At 39.2% G+C, this 24,801-nt stretch overlaps 1 protein-coding gene across 5 annotated transcripts in view; it reads left to right on the plus strand.

Annotated features, from left to right (window-relative positions):
- LOC307193293 (peroxisome proliferator-activated receptor gamma) overlaps positions 1 to 24,801 on the plus strand; it is a 216,665-nt gene that overhangs the window by 53,061 nt on the left and 138,803 nt on the right. The window contains exon 1 of one of the 5 annotated variants that reach the window (XM_079935049.1): positions 6,624 to 6,720. The exons of the other annotated variants lie outside the window; for them this stretch is intronic. Coding sequence (XP_079791175.1) covers positions 6,639 to 6,720 — 82 coding nt within the window. The 5' untranslated portion in view covers positions 6,624 to 6,638. Of the gene's footprint in view, positions 1 to 6,623; positions 6,721 to 24,801 lie in introns of those variants that run through there. 5 annotated transcript variants of the gene reach the window in all.

The raw sequence follows: 24,801 nt of genomic DNA on the forward strand, positions 1-24,801 counted from the left end.
AAAATCTGAACAATGAAGAAGATACATGTTATAGAAGTTTGGGATTTCCCACAACTTAGATATGGGTCATTTGATAATATCACCCATGGTATTTTATTATGCTTAGAAACCAAATTGCTGGAGAATTTCAAATATTACATTGCAAACACAGGTTAACATAGTTTAGGTGGTATGTCTTTGGTTCAAAGTATAATGACTTGAAAAGTGTCTAGTTGATCCCTAGAAAGTGGTTAGACAGGTTAGGGTTGTTTTTTTGTGTTTTTTTTTTTGTTTTTTTCAGGTATTACAAGCAAGTTAACTTTTGAAGGGGGAAAAAAAAAAAGGAAGTTTCCAGATAAAAGTGCCTTTCGTGCTGTACCTAATTAGCCACCGGGTATGAAAAGGAAGAAGTAACTTGGGATTAGAACATGAATAAGAATACAGTACACAGAATTTCCATTACACTTTAAATAAATGAATTACAGGCATACTGGTAAGTATTTCCACATTAGAACCCAAAGGACTTAAAGGATTATTCAGTTTTGCAGAAAGACTTTCTCATTCTAGAGATGAGAAGTGTGAACCCAAAGAGTTGACACAAGTCTGAACCCATATAAGAACCTAAAACCTAGGTTTTCTGGCTCCAGTTTCAGTGTGTTTTTCCATAGATTACATTGCTTCAGGGTGAAGAAGACCTTTTAAAATGCCAAATACACATCTGCTGGAGTTATTGGCTACAAGCTAACATCATTTCAAGTTAATTTTCTTTCAATCAAAATGGTATATTAGCTTAAAATATTAATCCTGTAGAGAAAATATGTTACTGTTTGCAATTCTGAACCAAATTACAGTTTTTGATTAAAGAAGAATGGATTGTACCTTCAAAAAAAATGACCCAGGTGTGATCAATGGCGGCCTTCCTTTGTCTCTTTCCGTGGAAATCCTGGGCTTGCTGGGATGGTTGTGGTAGAATTTACATGTTAGGATACAGGATTGTTTGTTCTTTACATGTTAGGTTACAGGATTGTTTGTCTGTGGTAGAATTTACATGTTAGGATTCAGGATGTGTCCCACTGGAACATCATTTCTCCCACGTTGTGTTCCCTGTGACTATGGAGAAACCCTGAATTTATGCACCCCCCAGTAGAAGGTGGGGTTCTGAGCCAACTTTAGTTGCACTAGGAAAAGACAGCAGTCCTGGGCAGGGGGAAGTGAGCTTTTCAGTAGCCGTTCTGGTTGTTGGCCGTTATGTGGCTTTCTTTGGAGGACCATCGGGAAATGTCAGTCTTTTCAGAACAAGAAGAAAATTGAAGGTGTTGTCAGTTCCTGAGGTGTCTGAACTCCTTGAATGATCCGTGTGAGACGGATGTGTCAGGCAGCTGTCCTCTCATCGTTCTCGTCAGCAACAAAAGCAATAAACACACGCTTTATGCCAACTAGGGACACTGTGCAAGGCCTGAGGGATGCGCACAGGTATTAGGGAGGGAGCTCCTGACCTTTTAGGACCTAAGGTGAGTGGTCATAGCGCTTGTAGCATGAAATCAAGCAAGTTTTTAAATGGGGCTATAGCAAAAGAAAAGAATACTATATGCACCATTCTAACTTGTACGAACATAGCTTGTTTTACAGAAAAGGAAAAGAAAGCAATTAAAGCAGTTTTTAAAATTCAAATTCAATCTAGAGAATGAAATTTCATTAATGAAATTTAATCTAAATTTAACTTATAGCCCCCCAAAACAGGGTTTTACGTAGATTCAGAGAACAGATTGGTGGTTACCAGAGGGAAAAGGAGGTTGAGGGGAGGGCAAAATGGGTAAAGGGGGTCAATTGTATGGTGACAGATGGAAAACTAGACTTTTGGCGGTGAGCATGCTATAGTGTATACAGACGTGGAAACATAGTGTTGTACACGTGAAACTTATATAATGTTATCAACTAATGTTACCTCGATAAAAAAAGAGCAAGGTTTTAATTAGTTTTCGAGAGTAATGTGACATGAAAAATATTCTATTGTATGGGAATATTTGATGTAAATCATTCTAAACACTGAATAATACTTTTTATAAAACTTCATATAGATATAATACCATGATTTTGTTAATTATACATTTTTAGACATTCTCTTTTTGTCATGGAATCATTTATAGCTGTTATTACTCTAGTTGCCTTCTCTAAATGTACTAAAATTTTGGGAGTATTTTGGCTGAGTAATATTCAGATTCTTTTGGTCAAAGACAGTTTCATAAATAATATTGAAGACCAAATACTGAAGAGTAGCCTTCTCAAATACCAAATTGTCCATTTTTTTTAATGTCATAAACTAGGATAGCATTAAGCTTTTCATCCTCCCCTTATATCATCATTCCTGATTATCCCCATTCTTCCTCCTGCTGATGGTGTGTACTGTACCCACAATCACATCTATACTGCTATGTCATCAAAGTCCAAGGGGAGACGATCTTCTTCTCACCTCTACATGGCACAGAACCCAATATTCCTCAATAGAGGAAGCTGGGTTAGATTTTGTGCAATTGCATAAGGAAGGTGGCCTTCTCCCACTCCTCCTGACTCTGGAAAATTACCAAGGACTATGCTTCAAAGAGGGTTCCCCATAGGATGGAAGGCAATAGACTTCTATAAAGAGGTACCCTTCAGTACCTCTAGAGGTATCAATGCAAAGTGCTGATAACCCGTTGGTGTACAAAACACCTAGACATGGTCTAAAGCTCCAAGACCTTATGTAACAGTCCCATTCACCGGCATGCTCTTTTATGCATCTTATTATAATATCCTTCAAATTTTGATATTATAAAGAATAAGATACTGGGGGAATCTTAAGACCTTGAAGATAAAGAAATTCACGTGCATGTCGAAACTCTCATAAATTTTCTGGTGATCACACACTGTGTTGTCTGATGGTAACGGTAAGTAAATATATTATTTATGATATTAGCACATGCTAATTGACCTTCAATGTTAAGTAAGCTAAGCTATCACTCTTTTAGGTATATTTGGATAATTTTGATAAATATAGTTAAATGTGAACTCACTGAGGATAGGAACCTTGGCTTATGCACGTATTATCTCCTATGCCTAGAATAATACCTGGCACTTAGTAGGTATTTCATGAACATCTGAGGGATGCATGAGTGCATAGCTGTAAAATAAAATGTAATGCCTTTTCAATATCTAAGCACAAAACAGCTGTGTAATTAGATACAAATGAGATTGGCTCAGTTTATTTTTGTCCATTTTAATTTGTGAGCAAGTTGTTTCTTAAGTGACCCAGTGCTACAGTGTGACAGGACAGAACATGATCACTAACATAACAAATATGATTAAACAATCTATGTTATGTAAGTATTTTGTTAGTAACTTGGGGTACTTTCTATATTGCTTGATATGTTGTCAAGAGTTTAAGCAACATTTATTGCTCCTGCTATGTGCCAGGCTCTATTAAAACTGTAATTTTTGTCTACTGAGTTTTTAAACTCCACCATATAAGAACACATCCATCTTGTTCATCAAGCCATCACCTAGCTCCACGCCTGCCAATTTAGTGTGATATATTGCCAATAAATATTTGTTGAATAAATAAATGAATGGAAAACAGTGAATAGGTCAGGTTTTTGCTTTCAAGTAATATCGTCTAGGGGAGAAGGGTTGACAGATGGTGGTGCTGTAAGAGTCGGTAGTATTAGGTTCAGGTGCTATGGAATAATTAGCTGTTAAAAATAATTTTATGTTTGAATAGCTGAAGCACTCTGTCAGAACTATTAGAGGCTTACAAGTTCTGGTGACACAGGACATAGGCCAAGTTGAATGGTGTCTGAGAAGAAAAAAAAAAAAGAATAGAAGTAACAGTAGGTGAAGAATCCAGAAATGAGTCCCTTTGATGATCGCTGGAAAGAATGAATACTACAGAACTCGAGAACTAGGTGATACTGTCAGCCTCAGAAACAAAACTCAGACGATCCTCAGGTAGAATTATGTGGCATGAATGAGCTACATGGTCATTGAGGAAATGTGGGAATGAGAGAAAGAAGGGCATTGAGAAACTCCCCACACCCCCTCCATAGCCACAGATACTGAAAAGTGAGTAACACAGTTACTCATTGATGTTCCTTGAAAGAGTGAACACGTTTTCCCCTGAAGTCACCCTATACTCTATCCCTGTTGCACCTGATTTATTAAAAGCGGTGATTTAGACACTTGTGAGAGTGGGAGTTGGTGAAGGCCAATAGTAAACTGGCCTGAGAGTTAGATTCAAGTTCCGGCTGTGCCCCTCCCTTGCTGTTCAACCTGGAGAATTTACTTGCCATTTAGGGGCCTCATTTTCTCATCGTATTAATAGAGCCTTAGACCACAAAGGGCTCAAAAATGGCTATCATTCTGCAAACTTTATCATTCTTATAATCTATCATAATCTTAAGAACATTTTAATAAACTTGTTCATTTTTTTAAAATTAGAGAGGGGCTTCCCTGGTGGCACAGTGGTTGAGAGTCCGCCTGCTGATGCAGGGGACACGGGTTCGTGCCCCGGTCCGGGAAGATCCCACATGCCGCGGAGCGGCTGGGCCCGTGAGCCATGGCCGCTGAGCTTGTGCTTCCGGAGCCTGTGCTCCGCAGCAGGAGAGGCCACAGCGGTGGGAGGCCCACGTACCGCAAAAAATAAATAAATAAATAAATAAAATTAGAGAGACTTTGGAATCGGAAGGCAAGAATGAGGTGATGATAGGGAATTGGGTGAGGTACTGCCACTTAATAGGAATAAAGCTGAAATTTGCCTTTCAGACTCAAACACATCTTGGGACATTGAGTAGGAGTATCTGTAGGCAGAATGGGGCTTAAAATTTTGTTCTGTTTTATTAACAAGAAGGAAAGTGTTCTTGACTTTAATCATTTATTTTTATCTCTCATAAAGTCAACCAAGAATCTTGGATTAACACACCTTTAAATATGTCATTGTGCGAAATTTCCCATTGAGAGGAAAAGAGAAAGTCCTTTATGGAGAATTCAAAGTGAATATAGAGAAAACTAGTTCTACGCAACTATAATTCCCCCAGTCATTTGGACTGTCAAGAAACTTGCTTTACTAGTGGGAAGCAGCTGCATAGCACAGGGAGATCAGCTTGGTGCTTTGAGACCACCTAGAAGGGTGGGATAGGGAGGGTGGGAGGGAGACGCAAGAGGGAGGGGATATGGGGATATACATATATATATATAGCTGATTCACTTTGTTATACAGCAGCAACTAACACAACAATGTAAAGCAATTATACTCCAATAAAGATGTTAAAAAAAAAGAACCTTGCTTTAACTTGAATTACCTTAATAAAGGTGTTTTGGTTTTTAAAGGTTTATACACTATGTAATTGCCCAACTCTACACTTTATTCTGCACTGTGGAGACCCAGCTAAGTGTTCTTCCCACTGAGCTGTTGCTCCATGACTGACAAGGAAGTCCCTTGCAGGATGACTAGTTACTCAATGTAGATGAATCAGATACGTATTTCTTCCACTTGGGGAATATTGGGATGAGTGTGTTCAGAGATTTGTTGCCATCTGATATACTGCCCTATGTGGGGCATCTTTTTAAATCCATAAGTCACTGCAGTTCTATGAGGCCACTTATGTGACAGGAGGAGGCCTGCTCCCACATTGAGGTTTGGCACAGCTAGTGTTTCTCTTTGCCAAAAAGGGCAAAGGCCTTGAGCAAGAAGCCAGCTTTTTCCTGATTACAAAACTGACCACAATTCCTCGCCAACCTATCAGTGTAAGTCCGCTTTTTTTTTTTTTTTTTCTGGTAATGCATTATTCCTCTCAGGGAGAACTCCACTTTTTTCATTATGGTAGGGAATTTATTGTTTCAGCATTAACCGATGTTCAGACATCAGCTGATGTATTTGCTATTGATGGATAAACTTAATAATTAAGTTTTCAAAAAGCAGACCCTGATATACAAAATCTAAGCCATAGCTGGACCTGCCTCCAGTCTCTTAACTCTTTAATTTTATGGAATTTGGATAGCTTTCAGCATCATTTTTTACATACTTTTCAAAGTAGTAGAATAAATACCTTAGAACATTTTAGTAGCTGATAGCAAATTTTAAAATATGATCACATTCTTGAATTCAGATGTTTTCTTCAGATATCAGATAATGTGATTATAGATTCAACCAGGGATTGGCAGACAGAAGAAAGCTTTGTCCAAGTAAGTTTATTTCATAACCCAGAGATGTAAAGCTTTCCATTTAAGAAGCAATTGAATATTGAAAAATCTCTTCGCTCCAAGAGTTCTAAATACTGTACTGCTGCTCGCTTGCGCCCCTCACAAGACACGGAACATGAGGGTCACTGGCGAGACGGTGTGGCAATGTTTTCCTTGTAATGTACAAAGTCTTGCCAAAGCAGTGAACAAGATTATGACACAACATTCTGTCACAGCTGGTCTCCAACAGGAGGGTGCCAGCCAATTCAGGCCTGGTCCTTTGTGAGTTTATTCCCACCTCCCCCAAATATTTGGAAACTGATGTCTTGACTCATTGGTGCGTTCACAAGTTCTACTACCACAAATCTTTTTCTTTTAACGGATTGGACTTTTGCAAGAAATAGACAAATATCAGTGTGAATCACAGCAAACTCCTCTTCCATGCTGTGATGGGTGAAACTCTGGGAGATTCTCTTATTGACCCAGAGAGTGATTCCTTCGCTGACACACTGTCTGCAAGCACTTCACAAGGTAAAGTGAATTCCAGATACGGCTGTTGGGATACTTCGGGCATCATGGAAGGGTGAAATTGTTCTTGTAGTTTGTTTTCCAAGTTATGTTTGTTCTAATACAATGATGTGTATAGTTCAGTATTTTGATGCTTCGTGTGCTACTACTGTGTTCACTTATAAACATATTTAGAATGTCTTAGAAAACCTAAATTAATCCTTATTTTATCTCTGTGCATGACTCCTGTGCCCTGAATTTTAAGCATTAAAGGTATATTTATATTTTTTAAAATCCTATTCATTTTTTTAAATTGGGGTATAGTTGTTTTACAATGTTGTGTTAGTTTCTGCTGTACAGTGAACCAGCTATATGGATACATATATCCCCTCTTTTTTGGATTTCCTTCCCATTTAGGTCACCACAGAGCACTGAGTAGAGTCCCCTATGCTATACAACAGGTTCTCATTAGTTATTTTATACGTAATAGTGTATATATGTCAATCCCAATCTCCCAATTCATCCCACCCTCCCCTTTCCCACCTTGGTGTCCATACGTTTGTTCTCTGTGTCTGTGTCTCTATTTCTGCCTTGCAAACAGGTTCATCTGTACGATTTTTCTAGATTCCACATATATGCGCTACTATGCGATATTTGTTTTTCTCTTGCTGACTTACTTCACTCTGTGTGACAGTCTCTAGCTCCATCCACCTATTTATTTTTATTTCCTGGGTTTATATATGTTTCTCCCAAATACCTAAGGTCTTTTTAGAATACCTGAAGAGTCACTTTCCTGCTTGTAGCCTTCTGTGTTACCTGTCTCTCATAGCAGTGTTTATCCCTCTCACAGCATTTATTCATCTTAAAGTACTCTTTGCACGTTTCTGCTCTACTTTGAAATCTAGATACTTGCATGTACGTTTTATCTGTCCCAAAGAATTGTAAGGTTCCTGAGTGTAGGACCAAGTTGTATTTCTCTTTATATTTCTTAGGGTGTGAAGCATAGTGCCTAAGGCTTTGTAGAATCGTGTGGGGACCTTGAGAAGGTCTAAGTGTTGCATTTTACACATAAAGAAAATGAGGCCCCTAATGCCTATCGTATGCTAAGTAAATGATTATTACTTTTGTTCGGTTATGAAAGATTCCGATACTTCATTTTCAGTATTCCTTTCTTGGCCGTTGCAAGATGTAAGTTCTTATTTCTGTAGCTCCTTCTACTGGAGCGTATTAGCACAGCCGATTCTGTTTTGTACTGTTTTGTACGTGTTTCTGGGCATTGTCTTCTCACAGATGCCACATAAAAATAGGTTGTGTTAACTAGTCTGATTCACGTTTTACAATACAGGTGCTAAAGCATTAAAATTAAGTTGCTTAATTGTTGAAATGGATGGCTTTACATTTTGATTTTCAGTTTTTCTGGAAGCCTGAACTTTGAACATATTGATCACAAATTTTTAAAACATCAAGCTTTTTAAAAATTAAGAGAAAATATTTCATGAAATACCATTTCGTTTTCTTATGATGACTGGACTCAATGTATGTTTCTATCATCTGAGTCTCTTAAATAGGAGTTTAGTTTCATTATATTATATAAAAGTCTGTTACTCTGTTTTTCTATAAGCCATAAGAAGTATTGCTGTCTTTCTCCGGTTTTTCGTTTATGCTGCATCAGGGCAGAATGTCCTAGCTATACTGTAAAATAATTCTTGAGTCAAAATTTGATAGTTTTGTCTGTTTGAAAAGGATATGTCCAGAATGCAGTACAACAAATGTTTTAGGTTAACTGGGGCAAGTACTGTTTATGGTAAGGGATAGTTATGGGTTTCAAGTTAGTTTTCATCCTGTGCTAATCTCTTTATTTTTATGCCTTGAATTTTCCCTGGGTTTAATTCGTTTGACTCTCAAATCCCCTTCAAAAGAATAACCCAGTACTTTTCTTCTTCATTAACATGGTACAGAATAGAATTATTAGCAGTTAAGAAATTATATATTGTGCCAATCATTTAACTATTGCGTTATATGGTCTCTGATTACTCCTTATTCGTAAATGTTTTTCTGTTAAAAATATGAGTTCCTTAAGGCCAAAGACCTGTGATTGTAAGCGTCTATATTTTGTAGGTGACCACTGAATACTCCACCGTTGCCAAAACAAACTTGAAAACAAATTGGGAATCTGGTCATCGTTAGCTAATTGAGGCCAGCAGAGGTGAAACACTGCAGAGATTAGGTACTTGGCCTCAATACAGGAATTCATCTGTATCACAGGCAAAGGGGAATAGGGATGTTGCAAGGAGCTGAGTGCTGCTACTGAAGACAGAGTGGCTCGTTGAGTGTGAATGATCCAGATGTCCAGCCATATTGGTCCCATTCATGAAACTAAAAACTCCACTGTGTGTAGCCACTGTGCCCAAAGGGGACTTCTATACGTTTTCCTGGGCTTCATTATCACTGTGACTCTCTTTATCTTATTTCCCTTTCTGTTTTCATCATGAGCTTTTCAAGGAACCCCAAGTAACCCCATGCTGGCTCTGAAACCATTTCCACTAGAGAAATTGGCAAGATTGAAGGGAAGCTCCATAAACTTAAGCTGAATATGCCTCCCACTTTTAGTGCCAGACTCAGTCCTGTGTGAATTCTCTAATTTTAAATTGTTGCACCAGAGCATTGAAAGATGATGACACGCTTGTCCTTTGGAGCTGGTTGAGCAATGGAAGTGTGCCTTAGAGACATGACAAATGCTGCAATAGATGATTCTTTGAAATGAGAGTCTCTCCTGAGAGAGGAGTGAGTGATTGATTGGCCGCCATTTCTATTGAGGGAGACAAACTGTGGCTGTGTGACTCCAGGCAGCTGTGTACTTGGAAGCGTTTAGATAATTGACCCAAGTCTTTACCTTTCCAGAAGTTTGAGGGGACCCATGTAGTATCAGGGAATGTAACTCCTGAACTTGTCTTGGCCACATACTTTCTGTGTGAATTTAAGCAAGTCACTTATCCTCTCTACCCTCTGTTTGCACATATATTAACAGAAAACACAGGGCTATTGTGAGGATTAAATGACACAGTAGTTGCGAAAGCACACCGGACAGCCTGTATAGAGTTTATTGGCCTGGCCTTGTAGTATTAATCACTTGTGGATAGAATGGAAGACATATAATATCCTAAATGTGAAGCATTTTAAGGAACATGGTGGGGAAATCAGCAGGATTCCTTAGGAATCAAAGCAAGTGGCAGTTTTGAGTGAGACGAGGCCTCTGCATGAGCTCCCGTGAATGTTTTGGTAAGGAAGTGATCAGACGTAGAGAAAGCATCATGTCTGATGTTTTTAAACGGGGGAATTACCTCCCACTTTTATTAACATTTATCCATGAAAAGATTGAATATCCAAAAGTTAAGTCATTCTTTGTGCCTAAATGAGAGCGATGATTATGTTTTCTTCTGACAATGAAAATTGCCTTAGATGATCATGTCCTCCGTATGATGAATTGCTACCCGACGGCAATTATCCATATAAACTGTTAATTGCGGTGTAAAACATGGGTCGTTAAGTGAAGAACAGTTTTTATACCTCTGATGGAGGTCGTCGTAGATTATGACCTTTGTCAGCATTCTCACTTCCACCTTGAATGAGATGAGCTGGAGGAAATTCTGAAATCATCGTAGCTCTTAGTAAGGTATGTATTCTTCATGTCAGAGGAAATCTGACCAAAGTAGCTTTCTTAGTTATATTCAAGCAACAGAACAGACACAAAGTGCCTGTTATCTTAGCTTCCTTCGGATACCCTGAATTCGGCATTAGAAAGTTGTCCAGAAAATGCCTCGTGTCCACCTACCACTGTTGAGTATTTGTGAAAATGGGTGGTAGAAAATGAATCAGACTCGTCTGAGTGGGAGTTGGTTTCTATAAAGCTCTACGAGATTCACGTTTTTGGTAGACAATTTTGCACCTGTAACTAATTTAGAGACACAGACATTGCACATGTATTTGATAGCAACTGCTATTCAACTTTTATAACCTGGGAATTAAGATCACGTGGCTGCTTGAGAACACAGTTTTTGAGACCCACGTAATTTTTTTTTTTGAGTAAGGGATTGCCAACACAAGATTGAGGTTCCCACAAGTGGCGAATGGTTTGCATTAGAAAGATTTAAAACAGCCAACTGTCAATTACCTACATGTAAATTATGCCTCATTACCTCATGCCAGGATTTCTGTATGGCCTTCTAGCTGAGCTAAATGAGAAACTCTCAGCCAGCCAATCCAATCTGCCAGATAAGTGGTCCTAAAAGCCTGTCTTTCTTACCCGTTTTCTAATACGTGTTGAGCACCTGCGATATATACAAGGCACCAGTGTGAACACTGGCATTCAGAGCTCTTTGTATTCTGCTTCCACCTCATGTACCTTATTTCCCTCCACACCCCAGAGACTGGCCTGCCATGCTCTTATTAGACTAACATCATTGTCCCAAGAACAAGCCACACTCACTCTTGCCTCCAAAACTAACATGTCCTGGAAGGCCTCTCCTAATTCCTCCTCCTGTTCCAATTCTCTCTGTCCTTCAAGGTCAGGTTCAAGTAGTGTCTGCCCTCTGAATACCTTACCGTTCATCGCTCTCCCTCCCCCCTGCAGGAATATGTGTCTTCTCCCCACTCCACTGCCAGCATCTGATACAGGCTACCCACTGTCCCTTGCCTGGAGGACTATCCCAGTCTCTTGACAGGTTTTCCTGCCTCTGCCCCCAACAACCTAGTCTCAACCCAGCATCCAGAGGGATCACGTTAAAATGGAAGTCAGGTCTGTCCCTCTGCTCACAACCCTGCAGTGACTCCCCTTCTCCTGACACGTAAGCCCTGCACCCCACGCCGTCAGCGTCCACCCCTCCCCTCTCTCCAGACACACTGGCCTCCTTGCCGTTCCTCCCATGTTTCACACTTGCTCCTGCCTTAGTGCTTTCACTCGAGTTCTTGCGTCTTCTGGGAACCCTCTTCCTCTGACGTCTTGGCTGACTCTCAGCTGCTTCTAATCACTGCCCAGCTCTCACCTTCGAGTGAGAACTGCCTTGACCCCCTGTTGAATTATCTGTCCTCCCCACTGCCCTTCCGCTCCCCCCTGCTCTACATTTGCTTATTTCTAAGCAGTCCTCAACTTCTAGCCTGCCATATAATTTATTTGTTCATCGTTTTTATTGTTTATTTTATTTATTTTTTTAAAATTTATTTACTTATTTATTTTTGGCTGTGTTGGGTCTTTGTTGCTGCACGCGGGCTTTCTCTAGTTGCGGCGAGCGGGGCTACTCTTCCGTTGCGGTGCACAGACTTACTGCGCTGGCTTCTCCTGTTGCGGAGCACAGGCTGTAGGCGCAGGGGCTTCAGTAGTTGTGGCACGTGGGCTCAGTACTTGTGGCTCCCAGGCTCTAGAGTGCAGGCTCAGTAGTTGTGGTGCGCGGGCTTAGTTGCTCCGCGGCAATCCTCCCGGACCAGGGCTCAAACCTGTGTCCCCTGCACTGGCAGGCGGATTCTTAACCACCGTACCACCAGGGAAGCCCATATTTATTGTTTATCGTCGGTTTTATCTCACTAGCACATTAACGCCATGAGGACAGAGATCTTTGTCTAGTTTGCTCACCCACTGGTACATCCCAACTGCCTAGAACATGCTCGGTGAATAGAGGGGCTCAATAATACTTGTTAAATGAAAGAATAAAATCCTCTATCATTTTTGGTCTGTATCACAGTATTTAGGCCTTAATTGGAGACCGCCTGATATTGTTTTCTGTTTTATATATTACCTAAGCCAAATTATATAGTCACTGAGGATAGGATCCAAGTTTTATTCTCTCCTATATTCCACCAGTATCTAACACGTGATAGGTAACTAATAAGTTCTTGCTGACTTATTAAGACCATGCTGATCCCTTGCCGTACTTCTCCTGAGTTCAGGCCCTGGAATCTGTTTAGTGTATAAAAACAAAATTTAGTGTACACTGAATAATATTCTAAAACTGATGTTAATATAAGTATTAAGTATATGCTAAAAACCAGGTACAAATATATTTTGAATTACCTGTTATTTAGAGTTATTTGCACCATGGCCCTCCATGGGTTTGAATATCATTAGTTGAATATTAATTTGAATGTTATAAGTTTGTGAATTATCCAAATGCCTGGCTTCTTTTCAAGTCTGCCTCCCTTTTGATACTTCAGTATTCATTTGAACCTCAAGAGGCTTATTTGCTAGCAGAACCTTACTTGGTTAAGTAACTAATATCCAATATATAAAGCACTTAGAGCAGTGTCTGGTATGTAATCAGTATACAACAAATGTTAGTTTTGTCTTCTCACCTCTAAAACAGAAGTTACACTTTGGGATAATACAGATTTTCATTATCCATACTATCAAAAGTTTTCTATTTCCATAGTTAATTAGGTCATAGTTACTTCTTACTCTCTTCCAATCTTTTCCTTAGAATTTTTTTCATAATATTTAGATATTATCTGAAAGATACTTATTATTAATCATAGTTCTAGAAGAAAGAAACCAAGGTTCAACTTCTTGTTTTGGCAAAGAGCCAGTGATAGAACTTAGTAACAGAGCAGAAGTTCTGGTATCCTCCACATGTTCCAGACATATGAACACGATGGCTCCCCTTACTTTTTTGGAGAATGCAAAATATCCATTATTCTTTTTTTTTTTTTTGCTTTGCGTTAGCAATTAAATATTTTTAATGTAAGATAATTGGATATTATTTTACTATTGTCTTACACTTTACCTAAAACCCTGCCTTTAGTTTAGTTTTAAAAATTAAAGACCTATTGGTAATTGCCTGGCGTCCCAGTGGTTAGGACTCTGCGTTCTTACTGCTGAGGGCCCAGGTTCAGTCCCTGATCGGGGAACTAAGATCCCACGTGCCGCACTGCCCCCCAAAAAATTAAAAACCTGTTATGTAGACCGGGCAAGTTTGCTTAGTTGATTAAAGTATGATGCTAAAAAGATCCAAAGGTGTGAATTTGACCTAAATATGGCCAGGTTCACATAGAAATTTTTCCCATTTATGAAGAAATCTCTTTGCTGTTGATACAACACACCTCTAGCCAGTTACAAGGTACAAACAACTGACCAGGAGAAACCAATCCAATTTGCAAGTGTCTGTCCTATATGAAATCTAATCCTCTTTGGTGTTATATTCATTTTGTTATTATTGCTTAAATAAACTCAGGTCATAGAAGGGCCATGCTGGATGAAGGAGACAAGTATCTTTTCCTTGGAATATCTTTATCAGTAATAATCCAAATCCCAATCACTCCACTGGGCCCTCATAATTCAAAACTCGTCTCTACCGAGTCGATATCCCCGATTATTTCAGAATGTGTGAGTCTCTGTCTCCTCGTGTTTTAGAGCACTTATTTTCTCTGTACTTTCTTCTGTTATCAAACATCTTTCATCTTGGTAACTTTTCGAGCTCAAGAACTACATTATAATGTATTTCTTGTGGGGCCTGAAAAATACCTTGTACATAGTTTTAGGTCATTGGTTATCTTGATTTGAGGTGGTTTTGGTTTTGTATTACTGACTGAGCATGTACTGAGGTTAAGATGTTGAGAAAGAAAAATGCCCAAGAAAAGTAAAACAAGGAAAAGTTTTGGGAAGAGAAACACCATAGTAAAATATAATGACTCTTGTAAGAAACAAGGTTTATAAAATAGATTGTTGATACAGAGAAGAGTTAAATAGTTAGCATAAAATTGGTAGTTTGGATTTAACCTGTTGATTTATTTCACTTAAATGGAATGTCTCAAAAGACAACTCAACTGTTCCAAGCACATTAACTTCCCAAACACGGGACTCCTAATGTAGGCATTAGTTTTTGGAAAAAGATTTCCTGCATTGTCTAAAAAAAAAAATACAGGGTTCTCGTAAGACAGAATAGGCCAAGCATATCTAAAGCAAAAACATAACTTTTAATACTCATTCCTTAGGATGAAGTGTGCACCCTGTGAATTTTTACCTGCCTTGTTTACACTGATTCGAGAACCTTGGTTAAATATGTATCTAGCCTTTATTGTACACGGAAGCCAGTTTAAAAAATAGATAGTTTACTAAGAATCATTTCAATACTGCTTTATAACTTCTGACTAGGAAAATTGTCAAATGAGTGCCCTGGAAATTCTACACCCATCCTTTGTAATACAAATGGAAGAGTTTTTGCTGGCTATGTAGTTGGTCTTAACGTTTCCTTCTATCAACCTCGACTTCCCGGACCCGTAGGAGACATCTCTGTTATTTAACCTTTTTATTAGAGAAAATGTATAAATCATTTCACAAATGAACATACTTGTGTACTTTGCACCCAGATAAAGAACAGAACAATACCAGCATTCCAGAAGCTCTCTGACTATTCTAATTTCTAACCCAAAGATTAGTTTTGCCTGTTTTTGAATTTTATGTAAGTAGAATCATACATGGTTTACTCTTTTGTATCTGGATTCTTTTGCCCAGTACTTGTTTGTTGGATTAATCACATTATTGAATGTAATTGCCCTTCACTCTCATTACTATATGGTATTTCACTGTGCGACTATATCACAATATATCTTCCTACCCTACTGATGATGGGCATTCAGGTGGTTTTCAGTATTGCAAACAGTACAACTGTGAGCGCTCTCGTATTGGTCTTTCAGTGAACAAGTATACACATTTTGTTAGATATATACTTGGGCTGTGGGACGTGTTCAGCCTTGAGTCACTACCAAACGGTTCTGAATGCGGCTGTACCAGTGTATACCTCCACCAGCAGTGTCTGAGTGTTTCATTCACTCCACATCTTTCCTGGTTCTTGGCATTTTCTATCTTTTTCATTTTATCACTCTGGTGGGTAAGTGGTGGTATCATCTTGTAATTTTTGTTTCTAATTTTTATTTCCCTTTCTCTGATGACTGTAAAGTTAAGCACCTTTTAAAATATTTGTTGTCCATTTGGCTATCCTCTTTTGCAAAGTACCTGATCAAGTCTTTTGCCTATTTTTATATCAGTTACTTTAGATACGAGTTTTAAAGCGACCTTTGTCAAATATGTGTATTGCAGATACCTTCTCCCACTCTGTTGCTTTTTTATTCACTTAATGAACAGTTTTTAATCCTAATAGAGTCCAGTGTATCACATTTTTCTTTTATGGTCAGTGCTTTTTATATCCTGTTGAATGAATCTTTGCCTACTCCAAGGTTGATAAGGCGTTGTCCTAGTTTTTCTTTTTAACGCTCTTTTGTTTAATATTTCACACTGAGATCTGCAGTTCACATGAAATTGATTTTTTGTGTGTGGTATTAGGTGGGGTTGAACCTTTTCTTCCTCTCTATGGATACCCAGTTTACCTACACTGCTTATTGAAAGTATTATCCTTGCCCTACTACAGTGACATTTTTTCATAAACTAGGTGACCGTTTACATGTGGCATTGATTCCGGGCTTGCATTGGTTGCATTGGTCTATTTTTCTCTCTTTGCACCAACCAACATCTGGTCTTAATGACTGTAGCTTTATCATTGGTTCTGGTATCTGGTAGGATAAGTCCTCCAGCATTTTTCTTCTCTTCAAGATTGCCTCGGCTAGTCTTGGCCCTTTACATTTCCACATAAATTTTAGGCTCAGCATGTCAGTTTCCAGGCAGAAACGCTAGGATTTTGATTGGAATTTATTCTGAATCTATAGATAAATGTGGAGGATTGACAGCTTTATAATACTGAGCCTTCCAGTCCATGAACATGACACGTCCCTTCATTTATTTAGATACTTTTTCAATATACTTTTGAGTTTTCAGCGTAGAGATTGTACTCATATTTTGCTAGATTTTTCCCCCTAGGTATTTGATGGTTTTGATGCGATTGTAAACATCATTTCAAAATGTCATTTTCTGTTTGTTGCTGGCTTATAGAAATATAGTTGAGTTTTTAACATCAACCTTATATCCAGGAACTTTGCTAAATTCTCCTTTTAGCTGTAATGGTTTTATTTTTTTTATACAATCATGGCATCTGTGAGTAATGTTAGTTTTATTTCTACTTTTCGAATTCTGTGTCTTGTTGTTGTTGTTGGATTGGATAGGATAGGATCTCCAGTGTTGATGATAACTAGTATCCTTATCTCATTCCTGACCTCAGAAGGAAAGCTTAGATGTTTCACTGTCAAGTATGATGGCTCCTTTAGTTGTTTTGTCTTTTTTAAATAGCTGTTCTTTATCAGATGAATGAAGTTTCTCACCCTTCCTAATGAAGAGGTTTTTTGAACTCATGGATGCGTGTTGTATCAAATGTTTTCATGTAGAATATTTTTGGTAATGCTATAATGGCTCAGGAGGAGGACTTAGAATGAAAAGTGCTTACTAAGAATATTTTAATATCACATGGCAATATGTTTTAAGATAATATACAGTATAGCTAGTGGAAATCTGCACTTCATCCCATAACCACAAGTGATCTGGCTACATCTGTTTTGACACTTTTGTTCTCAGAGTTTGTATAGCTTAAGACCATTGTCTTCTCATTAAGAGTGCTTGGCACAGTAAATTGAAAACAAAAGAGTAAACAGAAGCGTAGTGTATCACTCACTTCGCCAGACTAAACAACTCTGAGTAAGGCCAGCTTTCCCCTCTAGCATAATTTCAGGCTGTTAGAGATGCTTCAGTAGTAAAGTTTTCTTTAAAAACACCTACCCACTCTCTCTCTTCCTGGTTGCAGGAGGTCCCTTACAGTGGTTGACGGGTGGACAAAGCAAGGAGAAACAGTCCTTTGGGAGATCTTTGGTGGTTCCCTCCTTTCTAAGTCGCTACAAACTTGTGGAGCATTCCTTGCATTTTTTTCCTTTCCATTCGGTCTCCTCTCTCCCATTTTCCTTCCCCTGTCACTGCAAAACCAAAACCAAATTGTGCAGAAGGAGCTGGCCAGGAGGAAACATTCCAGTTCCTTTTTTCTGACCTAAGTACCAGTCTTCGCTGGCTGCTGGTGTGTGCTAGGCGAGGCTAGAGTTTCAGCTAAACCAGAGTAACTAACTGTTCAGCAGATTTAGCCTTAGTCCTGACTAGTTTTTAGTAAGTCTCCTTTTAGAAACATGTGAAGGTGGTTTTAGCAGAAGAACCAACCTTGAACTAGTTTGACCATGATGAGAAAGAGGACTTGAATCTCCAGCTAAGGTAGCGGAAGAAACGATCATTCTGGATGAGGGCATGAGCCTATCATCTTTCCTGTCCCCTGATACCTCAGGACTGGATTAAGCAAGCTATCTAAACAAGATGTGGCCCATGCAAGAGAAAATGAATTTTTAGAAAGCATAAACTAACATGGACTTCTCCAAAGCTGATCATATGCCCTTTGTTGGTCTGAATTTGGAAATTTGCTGTGAGACCTTCTGGCTCTTTATAAAGAAATGTGCATATAAAGATACGTATTAGAATGCTTTCAACCTCTGCCAAGGCTATCGATGGGAGTGTCACCAGGACAGAAGCACTGGATTTGGTTTGTAATATAGTCTAAGTAGACAACACAATGAAAACATATTTTCTTATATTAAAGAAACAAATGACACCCTAAGGAATCCACTAAAATTCCACACTAAGGAATTTTAATCCTTTTCTTAATTCCTGGTGTCCAAACTAAGAGGTTCTCTGTTCAGAGAAACCATAACAGAATTCAAACCCCAGTTCCAATACCTATTAGTTGTACTGGGCAAATCACTTACCTCTTTCTGTCTAATGTTTTCAGTCTATTGGGTAGTAATTATAATTGTTTACAACCCATAGGACTATTTATATATGTAAGTTATATTACTGTATGTACATTTCTAAATTATACTTACATTAACAAATTATAAATTACATATGTAATGGGTCTAAGGTACAGTGCCTGTCATACGATAATAAGTGCCTAAAAATGATTAGCTACTATTAAACTATACTTCTGCTAATGGGGTCCAGAGTCTTTTTCTTCCTTTGCTAATTAAAACTCATCATACCAGTGAAGGAAAAGAAAGGAATTGATAGAATTTATTTTTTAAATGCTTGAGTCACAAGGACAGTCATCTGTTGGTCAAGTATCAAAAATATTTTCTGATACTCCTTTATTTTACTTGAAACTACCATTAAAATTCTCTCTACTTTTCCAGGTTATTGCATGATAAGTCCTTTTAAGAGGACTGGGAAACAGGCAAGGAATATATTTACTCCCTCTGTTAGGTGAAATCATGGGAAAATACTGCAGTTTAAAGATATTTAACTTAATTTTTACTTTCATCAAAGTAATATTTGTACACAGTTTTAGAAGTCAGATCGTAGTACAAAGCTTTTAATGAAGAACCGCAGTCTTCAACCTACACCTGGTTGCCACTTCTCAGAGGCAATGATTTTTAACTTTTTAAAGCATGTCTCCTGGTTTTTACTGCTGTATGTTTAACATGCTTATACTGCGATCTTTTTAATTGTGTTGATTACCCACTGACTTACTGCTGCAGAAGATAAGAATTTAGCCCTTTGCCATCACACTCCCTTTCCCAAAACCTACACTCCTCGTCTCCCGCAACCCACCCTCACAGTGTGGTTATTCGTAATTTTAGGTGAAATTAGTTGTCTGTGTTTACATCGCAGTAATTTTGGAAGTGCACTTACAATTGAGCCGGACAGTATACTGCAGTTTTACTTTTTTTGAGGGGTGCATCGGGTCTTCATTGCAGCACACAGGCTTCTGTCTAGTTGTGGCGCGTGGGCTCCAGGGTACGTGGGCTCTGTAGCTTGTGACTCACGGGCTCTCGTGTTGGGGCACGGGCTTCGTTTGGGGGATCAAACTCGCGTCCCCTGCATTGGAAGGCAGATTCTTTACCACTGGACCAGCAGGGAAGGCCCTACAGTTTTACTTCTGACCCTGAAGAGCTGTTTGTTTTTCTGGAGTTAATCATTCTTTTTTTTTTTTAATTAGTAATTACTCACTTTTGTTGTTGTTCCTTTTCTCCATACCTGCCACCAGTTCATTCTCAGACTCTCCCTCAAAGTGGGCATTTGCATGTCTCGGGCATTGCGGTTTCTCAGGGAATCTCATGAGGCCACCGGCACCCTCTGATCCATTTTCTCAACGAACAGGTTCTGCTCAGGATCTGTTGTCCTGGGTCTTCCTTCCACCTCTCTCCTGTACCTCAATCTTTTGCTTCCTGGATCCCATGTTTCCTTTTTGTTCTGGTGTAGAACTCTAGGAAAAAACACACGGGAGGTGACTTTTTTTGAGGTCTTACATTTCTGAAAATGTCTTTATTCTCCTCTTACGCGTGAGTGATGGTTTGGCTGAATATAAAATTCTAAGTTGGAAATAATTTTTTTCTTTGAATTTTGAAAATACTGCTCTGTTGATTTTCGAGCTTCCGGCGCTGCTTTTGAGCAGTTCAGTGTCATTCTGATTCCTGACCCTTTTTAGGGGACTTTTTTTTTTTTTTCCTGCCTGGAGGCTTTTAGGATAGTCTCTGTAAAAAGAGCATTAGTCTTTACAGTGATTCCTTTCTCTGTGGTTTAAGTTAGAAATCCTTTCTCTCGTTGTTTTAACCAACATAAATCCTTGCCCTTAGTCACTCTAAAGTTAGAGAAAACCTAAGGGATAACTTAATAAAACTTTTCAGGTACATGTGGTAAAGGTCAAGTATGCAGAGGATGATAACTGTATGTTTAGAAAATGAAAGAAAAATGTACAAACTCCAACAACATAGGTTAGACCATCATTTCACAAACTCTGTTCCATCAGATGGTAAACTCCTCAAACGTTGTGTGCGATACCCTCCCCTCTCTTGTATTTTCTCATGGATTATTAGCATATAATTCTAAGAAGTCCTGCAGTAGACCCATTTAAACTGGCTTCACCTAGCATTTCCTAAGTTTATTTGCCCACCAGAATTTTTTTCTTTTTAATTATTTTAAAAGGAACATCATTAACATATGTATAACACAGTTGGGGAAATGCCAGACAAGACATAGACTTTCCTGGCTACAGAAGAGCAATTTAGCATTGGAATGAGTAACCCAGAGAGGCCGTGGACTCTCCTTTTGCAGAGGCCTTTAAAACAGGACATCTGTTTTAGGCGTAATCCTCTTTGAACAATGGGACTTTGCTGCTGTTTCTTCCTTTTCCTGTCCCCTAGTGGTAGCGTTGGGGAGCTTTTAGCCTACCTTTTACATGATTCTAGTACTCTGGTTACTCTGGTGACAAAAGTTACCACTACTACCAATAATTACGTTTATGGAGAACTTACTTTCTGGCCCTATGCTGGATGCTTTACATGTATTATTTAACTGAATCTTCACAGCAACTCTGTGAGGTCGGCAGTATGATTATTTACAGATGGGGATAATTAGGGATAAAGAGATCACAAAATTGACAAGAAAGAGGTCAGGATTCAAACCCAGGCTTCTAACTCGCTACTAGCTCTCCATCTTCAGTTGTTAGTGTTCAGAACAGCAACCTGCAACGAACAAACAAACAAATAAAATACATACATCTGTATTTATTACGTAAAGACTTGGATGGATACGATGCTCACTTTATGAGGCTGTTCCCTAAACCTTTTGAGGAATTCGGAGTTTATTACTTTTGTTAGAAACAAATTCTACTACCAATTTCTTTATTCTAATTTGTCAACCAGTAAATGGCTCCTTGCATGAGACATTTTTCCTTCATAAATTTGATGTCATTCCTGTGTGTTAGTTAAGACCGAAAAGTCTGGATCTGTGAAAATTGGTATAGATTAAAAAGTCCCCTTTTCAACGTATTTACACGTGGTAACGACTTCGTAATGCAGTGTGGAGGATGCTAGGGGTAGGAGACAGAGAACCTGGACTCTCGTGGACTCGGCCTCTTCCCCTGAGCTCCTGAGCACATCGCTTTGCCTGGTTTTCTTCAACTGCCAGATGGGGAGCTTAGATTATCTCCAAAACGCCCTTTCTGCTCTGACATTTCAGAGTGATTTTTGTCTCTGGATATCGGCTCTTGTAACGGGAGAGGAAGTAGGAAATTCACAGGTCAGTTCACACTGCAAAGTGATTTGAATAGATCAATAAGGAGGGGCTGGATGAATAATATTTATGAGTACCATGACCTTGAACTGAAACAAATGAAAAGAGATTGAAAAAAATTGGTGATTAAGTTTCTGTCTAAGGTCACTTCCAACAGGGCTACTAAGTTTTAGACATGTAGGAAAGGCTCTTTCCTGCACCCACTCTTGTTGAGCTTAACATGTTTCTCCAATGAAGCTTCCATTTGAGAATTACCCTTCATAGTGCATCCCCAGCCCCCTGTACCTGGCGCATCATAGGTGTTCAGCGAAGCTTCGTCGAAATTAATTGTTATTTAATATAGAACTAGAAGATCAGGAAGAGATTTGTTTTTCTAATCAGTATTAAGTTTAGAAAGTCACGTGTGCGGGCTGTGGCGTTTTAGACCATCTGGGTTCATAACCCAGCTGTACTCCTTAGTAGCTGGGTGGTTTTAGGCAAGTTATTTCCATAACCGTGCCTCAGTTTCCTCTTCTTTAAGGGGATTTATAAGTATACCTACCTCATAGGGCCATTGTGAGCATTCAGTGAGACAGTCCAAGCATTGTATTTGGTATTATACTTAGCAGAGATTTAGGGTTCTATTAATATTAGCTAATGTCATTATTAAGGAGGTGCAGCATTTCTCCAGACATTCTAGTAGAAGTTTTTCTTTTCATAAGGGACAACGTAGAACCCCAAAGGTAAACTGTATAGTTCTAGTGCTTGATTTTTATCATTTAACATCTTTTCTGACCCACATCCATACTCCCAAATAATGATGCCTCTCAGATGAGAGAAGTTGCTGTATTTTTGCATGATATGTCTTTTTGTTTGAACTACATTATACTTTGGCGTGTTGTGAAGTCTGCTCATTGAGTATCGTAGAGTTTAAAGCCAAGGTGAAGGTCTGAGGTAAATGGCACACGACTACGTCCTTCCCCACAGTGTCTGCCTCAAGACTCCTGCCTGCTTGAAACACACCAAAGGCTGTGAAATTAATGATGTGCCTGATGCAATGCACTTCTCTCGCCCAGCTGGAAAGTTAAGACATTGTTACTTATCCCTGAGAAGGACTGTTGTCTATGCAAGCATTTTGTTCATTTGTTCTTTCATGAGTAATTGCATGGAGTCACGAAAAACACCTCCTCAACTTACAGCTTGGCAGAAACAGTAGCTTATGTTTTCTGGAGACAAAATTAGAAGCAGGCTCCCTGGACCCCATCTTTAAGTCAAAATAAAATGTCTAGGGAACCACTGTGCCTCCCAGTAACCATGGCCCCTGTGGAGTAATATTGTTTAGGTCAAGGTGTCCCAGAGTAAGAGGACAGGGAGAAGGGAAAGAGGGGAAGGAAAGTGTGTACTGGGATAATTTGTTTTCATAGAGATGAAGAGGCAAACGGTTTTTCTTTCTCACTTTGTCCTTTCTATGTAGAGAAAAAGTTTACAGTAGCCTAATCTTCCTCCTGCAATTATCAGAAGAGAAAAACTGAGTATACGTTGTTGAGAGGAGGAGTTACAGCTTAAACTGTATTTTATTTATGATATTGAAGATTACATCTTTTCTGGGGAGCTTAAGTCTTAGCAAAACTAAACCACTGAAAAAGTATCTTTATTTTTTCCATTTTCACAGAAAAATGAATACTTGTTCTTTCCTTCCCTATAAAATATGATCATTCAGTTGGCAAACGTTTAGTAAACAACAACTATGCATGAGGTCTAAAAGGAAAACAGAATAATAAGACCCTGCCCTTTGCTCCGGAACTGGAACTCTAACAGCGGAGATACTTATCCAAATAATTATACCGGAGGGAAAGAGAGGTACTCAGTGCTGTGGGAACACGGAGAATGGAGAGTGTTTTTAAGCTGGAGAATTCGTGGAAGGTTTCATGGAGGGAGTAGCATTTGGACCAGTGTGGGATTCCCCACTACCGTGGAAAAGACAGACGGGAATTTTGACGGATGGTGCTGAGGGACAGGAGGAGGGTGAACAACTTCAGGAAGCAGCATGAACAGAGATGAGCGGACTAGACGGTGCAGAGTGTCTGCCCTGGGCACATGGTGTGATGCGCCCAAGCACAGCACTGATGAGAACGGGGGTGAGGTCTGGGATCCCGAGTGGAAAATGACACTGAAAAAGTAAGGCAGACTGTCAGGGAGGGCCTTGAATGCCACGCAAAGACTTTTCAATTTATGATGTAGGTCAGTGCTTCCCCTGCTTTTCCACCAAAAATTGCCCTTAGTAGAAGAGGACAACAAAGTCAGCGTTTTCGGGGGAGGAGGGGAGGGATGAATAGGTAGAGCACGGCGGGTGTTTAGAGCAGTGAAACCATCCTGTGTGCTACTGTGATGGTGGATACTTGACATTACGCATTTGTCAAAACCATAGAATGAACAACACAAAGAATGGATTCTACTGTAAACTGTGCGTTTTAGTTCATCATAATGTATCACTGTTGGTTCATCAGTTTTGTCAACAAGCATACCACACTAATACAAGTGTTCATAATAGGGGAAATGCACGTTAATAATGGGGAAACTGTGTGTTTCAGGGTTTGCGGGGGAGGGAGAAAGGGAAAAGGGTATATGAGAACTTTGTAGTTTCTGCTCAATTTTTTTTTTTTTGGGGGGGTACGCGGGCCTCTTCACTGTTGTGGCCTCTCCCGCTGCGGAGCACAGGCTCCAGACGCGCAGGCCCAGTGCCCATGGCCCACACGCCTAGCTGCTCCGTGGCATGTGGGATCTTCCCGGACCAGGGCACGAACCCGTGTCCCCTGAATCGGCAGGCGGACGCCCAACCACTGCGCCACCAGGGAAGCCCTCTGCTCAATTTTTAAGTAAACCTAAAGCTGCTTTTTAAAATAGTCTATTCTTTTTTAAAAATAGCGTTCTTTTGGCCATGAAATGTACTACAAGTATAAAGTTGTTTTAGGAGTTTCATAGTATATCTTTAAAATCACGTGAATTTTTTGCTCTGTTTATTTACACATAAATAACTATTTTATCATTAAAATTTTCCCTGAGACTTTTCAATAAAATAAATGACCCCTAGGGAT

This window comes from Stenella coeruleoalba (genome assembly GCF_951394435.1).
Source record: "Stenella coeruleoalba genome assembly, chromosome: 10".
Lineage (NCBI taxonomy): Eukaryota > Metazoa > Chordata > Mammalia > Artiodactyla > Delphinidae > Stenella > Stenella coeruleoalba.